Raw genomic sequence first — 7,730 nt, forward strand, 5'->3', positions numbered from 1 at the left:
GGCATTGTCAAGTGTTTTGCTGGCATAGTAAATGGCATGGAGCTTCTTATCATTCCTTTGTTTGAGTACTGCTCCAACTGCATAGTCACTTGCATCGCACATCACCTCAAATGGCAGTTCCAAGTCAAGTGGTTGCATAATTGGTACTGAAATTAAAGCTTCTTTGATCCTGTTGAAAGAAATAAGGCAATTTTTATCAAAATCAAAGGGAACATCTTGACTTAACAAATTAGTCAGTGGCTTAGCTATTTTGGAAAAATCTTTAATAAATCTTCTGTAGAAGCTTGCTTGTTCCAAAAATCTTCGCACTCTCTTGACTGATGTTAGTGGTGACATCTTTTCAATAATTTCAATTTTTGCCCTATCAACTTCAATTCCTCTTTTTGATACCAAGTGCCTAAGAACTATACCTTCCTTTACCATGAAGTGACATTTTTCCCAATTTAGAACCAAGTTTGATTCTTCACATCTTTACAACACTTTGGATAAATTAGCTAGGCATTCATCAAAAGTAGTTTCATAGAAAGAAAAATTATCCATAAAAACTTCCATAATATTTTCAATATAATCAGAAAAAATGGCCATTATGTATCTTTGAAAAGTAGCAGAGGCATTACAATGACCAAATGACATTCTTTTATATGGAAAGGTTCTATAAGGGCATGTGAATATGGTTTTTTCCTAGTCTTCTGGGTGAATAGGAATTTGGAAAAATCCTGAATACCCATCTTGATAGCAAAAGTAGGAATATTTCATTAGCCTTTCTAATATTTGATCTATGAAAGTGAGAGGAAAATGGTCTTTTCTGATGACACTATTCAATTTCCTATAATCTATGCACATGCGCCAACTAGTGACTATCCTAGTAGGGATTAATTCATTATTTTCACTTTGAATGACAGTTGTCCCACCTTCTTAGGCACTACATGCACTGGACTAACCATTTACTATAAAAAATTGGGTATATAATACCTGCATCTAATAGTTTCAGAATTTCATTCTTAACTACTTCTTTCATGTTTGGGTTAAGTCTCCTTTGATGTTCAATAGTGGGTTTACTGTTTTCCTCCATAGGTATCCTATGCATGCAAATTGAAGGACTAATCCCTTTCAAGTCTTCTATTTTACACGCTATAGCCTTGCTATGGGTCTTAAGTACCCTTAATAATTTTTCCTCTTCTATATTAGATAGGCCAGCATTGATAATAACAAGATATTTAGAATTTTATTCCAAGAATGCGTACCTTAGTGTGGGGGGGAGAAGTTTCAGTTCTAACTATTTAGTGTCTTCCTGTGACTTGCTTTTGGGCTAGCTTCTAAAGATTATGCACCAACTGTAATTTCTTTGTTTTCATTATCTGCTATGTGGCCTTGCACTATACATGGTTCAAGAGGATCTTCAAGATGTCTTTTGTGAAATTCCTCTTTAACTAGCTTATCAATTATGTCAACCCTTAAGCATTCATTAAGTTCAAGTTTATGCTTCATTGCTCTGAATAGGTTGAATTCCACTTCTTCACCTCCTACCTTGAAAGTTGACCACCCATTCTTCACATCTATGATAGCTCCGGCGGTTGCTAAGAAAGGTCTTCCTAGGATGATAGGAATTTAGATATCATCTTCCATCTCCAGGACAACAAAATCAATAGGAATGAAGAATTTTCCTACCTTGATGGGAATGTTTTCTAGGATGCCAATCGGGTACTTGACAGACTGATCAACCAATTGCACTGAAATTGTTGTGGGTTTGAGCTCTCCTACATCCAGCTTTTGACATATTGATAGAGGCATCAGACTCATACTTGCACCTAGATCATAGAGTGCCTTGTCTATATTCATGTTGCCAATAAGACAAGGTATGGAGAAGCTTCCTGGATCCTCGAGCTTTGGTGGCAGCTTGTTTTGCAATATGGCACTGCATTCCTCTATAAGAGTAATAGTCTCATAGTCTTCCAACCTTTTTTTCTTTGAAAGAATTTCTTTAAGGAACTTAACATAGGATGGCATCTGAGAAAGTGCTTCTGTGAATGGAATGTTAATATAGAGTTTTTATAAAACTTCTAAAAACTTTCCAAACTGCTTATCTAATTTAGCCTCCTGGAATCTTTGGGGAAAAGGTAGAGGAGGTTGATATGGCTATGGTAACTTCTTTTCCTTCTTCATTTTCTTTTCCTGTTCCTTTTTAGCTTCTTCCTCCTTCTCCTCTGTTTGATTATCAGATTCATCAGAGGTTTTCTTAGTTGATCTTTCCTCTGATTGTTGTTTTTCTAATGTTCTACCACTCCTCAAAGTAACTGCCTTACAGTGCTCTTTGGGGTTCATCTCTGGTTGACTTCGTAGTTTACCAATAGCGTTACTTGAAGAACTCGCCCGTTGAGCAATTTGATTTTCAAGCATCTTATTGTGGGTGGCTAGTTGGTCCATTCTGGAAGCTAATTGCTTTATCATTTCATTCTACTATTGTTGGGCTACTAAGAAGCCTTCCATCATGGATTCCATAGTCAACTTTGGTTCAGGTTGTTGAAGTTGAGGAGGTGGTGGTGGCTGTGTCAGGTTTTGTCCTCTGTTATAAAAACCTAGGGGTACTAGTGGTTTGTACCCTTGCTGCTTATTCATGGGTTGATTCTGCGAGTTGGAGCATGAGAAGTTAGGGTGGTTTCTCCATCCAGGGTTATAAGTGTTTGAATATGGATTGTTAAGCTGCTCTGGTTAAAGTTTCCTCCATTATTCACATAGTTTAGCTTTTTTATAGAGGGTTTATTGAAGTTGTTGCATTCTCAAGTCATACAGCCTCCTCCACAGCTGTCACAATGTTGGTTACTCATCCTTATAACATTGGCTTGCATTCTATCAAGCCTTTTGGTGAGCTGGTCAAACTGAGAATTTATCATGCTTAGGGCATCAAATTCCAGGATCTTTGCTATTCTTCTTGTATCTCCCTTTTCATTCGACCACTCATAGTTGTGATAAGTGATCGTCTCCAGAAGTTCAAGGGCTTCTCCTACTATTTTCTCCATCAGGTCTCCTTCCGTAGCTGAATCTACTGTGCTCCTTGTAGAGGGCAATAACCCATTATAGAAATTTTGAACTAGGAGCCAATCTTCTATGCCATGGTGTGGACATTCCCTCTGTAAGTCATTATATCTCTCCCATGCGTCATAGAGTGATTCACTTTCCTTTTTCCTAAAGGTGTTGAGTTCAACCCTCAATTTTGCAGTCTTCGCAGGTGAAAAATACCTTACTAGAAAAACTTGCGAGTGGTCTTCCTAAGTGGTGAATGTTCCAGCTGTTTGAGAGAGTAACCACTTCCTTGCTTTATCTCTAAGGGAGAATGGGAATGCCTTGAGTCTTATAGCTTGATCAGAGACTCCATTCATCTTGAATGTATCACATAGGGCAAGAAAGCACTAGAGGTGGTAGTGTGGATCTTCTGTAAATGAGCCTCCAAACTGAGTCTGTTGAATCATCTGGAGCCATGTCGGTTTGAGTTTAAAATTATTGGTCTCCATTGTGGGTCTTGTAACGCTGGGCTGGAATCCTTGGATTGATGGAGCTCCATAGTCCCTCAAGGGTCTTGGCCTGTTGTTGTTGTTGGCCATGATTGGAGTTTTTAAAATTCCTTGATCTTATTCTTGGCGTTTCCTTTCTCTCCTGATGGTTCTTAGAGTCTTATCTATCTCGAGATCCAAGTCCAAAACTTCTTCCTTCGGTTTTGCTCTGGTCATGCACCAAACTAAATACCTGAGAGAAAATAAAAGAATAAAAACAAATTAAATAGATTTAAAAAGTGATAGTAAATGGTTAAATCAGTTAAATTGCCTATCACCTAATATTACTATAAATAAATTCCCCAGCAACGGCGTCAAAATCGTGTTTGCTGGATTTACAACCCCGCAAGTGCAGAATCACTAATAAGTAATAAAGTAGTGAGTAGAGTATCATCCCACGAGGAATTTAATTAACAATGTAACACCCCTTACCCAACTACAGTGCAGCCGAGCAAGACATGTCACACTCAGTGCCAGAGTAACCTATTTTATCTTACCTTATTCCTTTAAAAATTTTTTTCTCGTTATATTTTAATATCAATTATTTTTCTATGGAGAAACCAGCGGAGTTTCCCCTATTTCTATTACCATTTGATGTATTTCACTATTCACCTGTTTGAAATTCAACAATATTTTCAAAATAAAATCTCATAATTATCTCATGTATTTCAATTCTTATATTCATTTCCATCCACTTTGCTTCATACACCATTCACATATCAAAATTCTCATATTTCCATTAATTTATATAATTTGCAAACTAATTGAATAAATTTATAATTTACATGATATATAAATTAATTATATATAAACTAATCAATTTATTAATCTACATCACATAAATATTACTTACAAATTTTTAGTTTACATTACAACAAACAAAATATTTATAATATACAAAATACATAAAATGACTTATATAGGCCCTATCTACATGCATTGTTGAGGATGTGACAACCTTAAGCCCTTCTGATACTTCTGCAAATTTGGACTTCAAAATTCCAGTCTAATATCCACTGGGTTTTGCCTTTAGTACCTGCGTGAAGGAAATAAATCCATCACGCTAAACATTTCTACTTAGTGGTGCAATAATATAACAAGAAATAATGTATACAAATAAAGAAAAAATCAAGCATTCTAAATATTCAAGTATAAATTTGATTTAAAATGACATTTCTAATATCTTATATGCTAATTTGTTCATCTTTGGAAGTACTGAGTTTATAGCCTTATAGTAATAATATTCAATATACATTTTATTATAGGAGTATTATATTTGAGGTCTCCCTACGATTATGCAAATTGTATTTTTGTTATGTTTCTATTGCTAATCTCTTTTTCACATTTTATTTAATACTTTCTAATATTTTTAATTGCTAATATGCTTAAATAATTTCAATAGTTTACACTGCCCAGGTAACCTATGATAGACTAACTAAACTAGATAACGGGTCATTGGCACTGGACACCGCGGTGTCCCGGGCCATCATACCATGGGATGCGGAACGTTAACCACGTATGCAATCAGTATAGCTAAAAAGCCGTGATAACACATAATCGGGCATAAAAGCCATGAGTGCGGGCATAAAGCCATGAGTTCAAGCATAAAGCCTTTCATAGTATTGCTAAAATAATACCCTATTGGCATGCCAATCTATCCAATCTGACACACATGTCTAGGCGATATATGGGCACATAGTACCATTAAGTGTTCATAAGTTTCATTATTTCATTATAGGTTCTAATTATAATTTCTAGCATTTTAATCTTTTTCATAATAGAAACATAAATCTCTAAGTCTAATATTTACATAATTTATGCATTCATCGTAATTTATATATTCATTATGTTATCCATAATGATCACAATTCAAAACAATGGTTCTCATGTACCATTGTACTCAAAATATTTTTCCCTTCTACAATAATGAGAACTCATGTCTCATTCATACATTAATATGGTTCATTTATTTATTACACTATTTATATAATTTATCATTTGAAATTCAAGAAATGTTTTTGCTTACTAAGTATTTATGATTACTCTTAATTTCACTCATATACCATTAAGTGTCAATAGGTTTTATTTTATTTTCTAGTGAGAATACAATGTCCAAATTCATTTTTATCTAATGCATATGTTCATAAATTTCATTTGTATAGTTCATTTACAATTTCATCTCTAATCTATCACACCAATTCACATATACCTAGGTTCAAGCAAATTTTTATTTTTATTCAATAAAAAGGGAAAATCCCCAAATATTATTTATACATCATTTATACCTTTAATATTTCATTTATAGTAATTTACAATTCACATTTTAAATTATATCAACTATTTCTCCTAAGTTCTATTTGTGATGAGCCTACAAATCCCATCAAACTAATCACATGATTTAAACAAACCTTAAATCATTTAAGTGAGGTATTATTAGCAATTTAAGTTTTGGTCCTTTGCATTCATTTCATTGAGGTTGTTATTCACTTAACTATTCCTACACAAAAGTTGACTTTTTAATACATAATAGATTTTTTGAACCTAAGTTCACTAAGATACCACATTTTGCATTTTATTTTTGTTGGCATTGATTTTTAATACCATTTCAAAGTTTATTTTATATTATTCAAAATTTTCATATTCATACCTTAAGTTTACTGTTTCATTGGTCATTGTTACAGTGGAAATTTAACAAAATTCTCTTCATCAAAGCTATTCCTTTATGTGTCTTCTTTAATTCCCTTTTTGAATCACTCTATTTGGAGTTTTGTAGCTCAAGTTATGGCCTAAATACCATAACTGGCCAGATTGGTCTTGTCCAAAAATTTTGGACAGAATTTGGCTCTGCCAGATTTAGTGTCCTAATTTGGGCTAGATATTTCAATTGGTTAGGTTCAAAATTTAAATTTCTGTTCTTCATAAAAGTTATTCTAAATTGTCTAAGCTTTCCATTGATATAAATTTCAGGTCAATTAGAAATTTCTACAATGAGTTATGACCAAATGAATGAACACTGTTCATTTGGTCATTTTGCCCAGGCAGAATGTGTGTTACCCAGATTTGGTCAATTTTTAGGCCATCCTAAGTTTGTTTTCTGGATAGGATTCCTTCATCAAAGTTGGGCCATTATGTGTCTAATTTCATGTTCAATTGGTCTTACACCAATTGAACCTACATAACTCAAGTTATAACTGCCCAAACTTACTGGATTCACATCTAGCTTTACAGGTCACTCAAAGCAGAACACCCAGCCATAATTCACTTCATTTCCTCATCATACACAACCAAATGGTCACTAATTTGAACATTAGAACTCCATTCACCAACACATGAGCAAACCCTAGGTTTTCCCCAAACCCTAACTCCACAATTTCAATTTGCTCAAATAACAAACATTCAAGTGTTCTAATCATCAAAACCATGTTCAATAACATCAATACACAATTATAATTTACTTGAATCATGGAAACCCTATAGTACCTTAGGGCTACCAAAATTTAGTGGTTATAACATGCATATTTTGCTTTTTTTTTTTTTCCAAAATTCTTAGTTGAATATGATGTCTTAGCATGAAACAATAAGAGGGAGAGAGAGATATGGCACTAACATCTTGAGTGCAGAATTTTTCCAAGGTATAACTTCACTTTTTCCTCTTTAAATTGCTGCCCAAATATTGTGCTAATGGTAAGGATAAATTTTTGTAAAGGGATGATAGGGTTTTATGGTGAAATGGTGGGTGAAATCAAGCTCATAAGGGAGCTTTAATGGAGGTTGAGAGAGAGAAGGAGAGGGCTGTCGATTTTGGGAGAGAAGAGACCAAAAAATTGTTTAATTTTTAACCTATTTTTCTCCTTTTTAATGACTTTTAATTGTGTTATTAAATGGTGATTGGTGGAGAGCTCACTAATGACATCATGTTATGTCATATTTTCAATTTTTTTCATTTTCTTTTCTTTTTTTTTACTACCCATTTTCAATTCAAGTTTTAGCAATATTTATTCAAATTTTATGTCATGTGAATTATTTATTTAACTGAACAAGTTGGTCAAAAATCATCTCTGAGAACAAAATGACCAAAATGCCCTCTATTTGGCTTATTGAGCCAAAATTGTCTGTACCGATCGAAAAATTTTTCTAAGCCTTTTCTTGGTATACTAATACTATAGAAACCTCAACGACTCT

At 33.8% G+C, this 7,730-nt stretch overlaps 1 protein-coding gene across 1 annotated transcript; it reads right to left on the reverse strand.

The window, feature by feature from the left end:
• Positions 1–1,608: 1,608 nt before the first annotated feature.
• On the reverse strand, positions 1,609–3,017 carry LOC131171216 (uncharacterized). The gene is made up of 2 exons (XM_058130685.1): positions 2,822–3,017; positions 1,609–2,021 (listed from the first exon to the last, which is right to left on the reverse strand). The coding sequence occupies exons 1-2, from the start codon at positions 3,015–3,017 to the stop codon at positions 1,609–1,611; spliced, it is 609 nt and encodes a 202-aa protein (XP_057986668.1).
• Between the last annotated feature and the right edge of the window lie 4,713 nt (positions 3,018–7,730).

Source organism: Hevea brasiliensis, chromosome 12 (assembly GCF_030052815.1).
Source record: "Hevea brasiliensis isolate MT/VB/25A 57/8 chromosome 12, ASM3005281v1, whole genome shotgun sequence".
Taxonomy (NCBI): Eukaryota; Viridiplantae; Streptophyta; class Magnoliopsida; order Malpighiales; family Euphorbiaceae; genus Hevea; species Hevea brasiliensis.

What these genes read in the sequence shown, in the direction of transcription:
- LOC131171216 (XM_058130685.1), bottom strand. Translation starts at nt 3,017, where the DNA reads ATGGAGAAAATAGTAGGAGAAGCCCTTGAACTTCTGGAGACGATCACT. An exon ending in AGCCAATGTTATAAGGATGA is followed by an intron (nt 2,022 to 2,821) that starts GTAACCAACATT and finishes TTCCATTCACAG; the next exon opens with AAGCACTTTCTCAGATGCCA.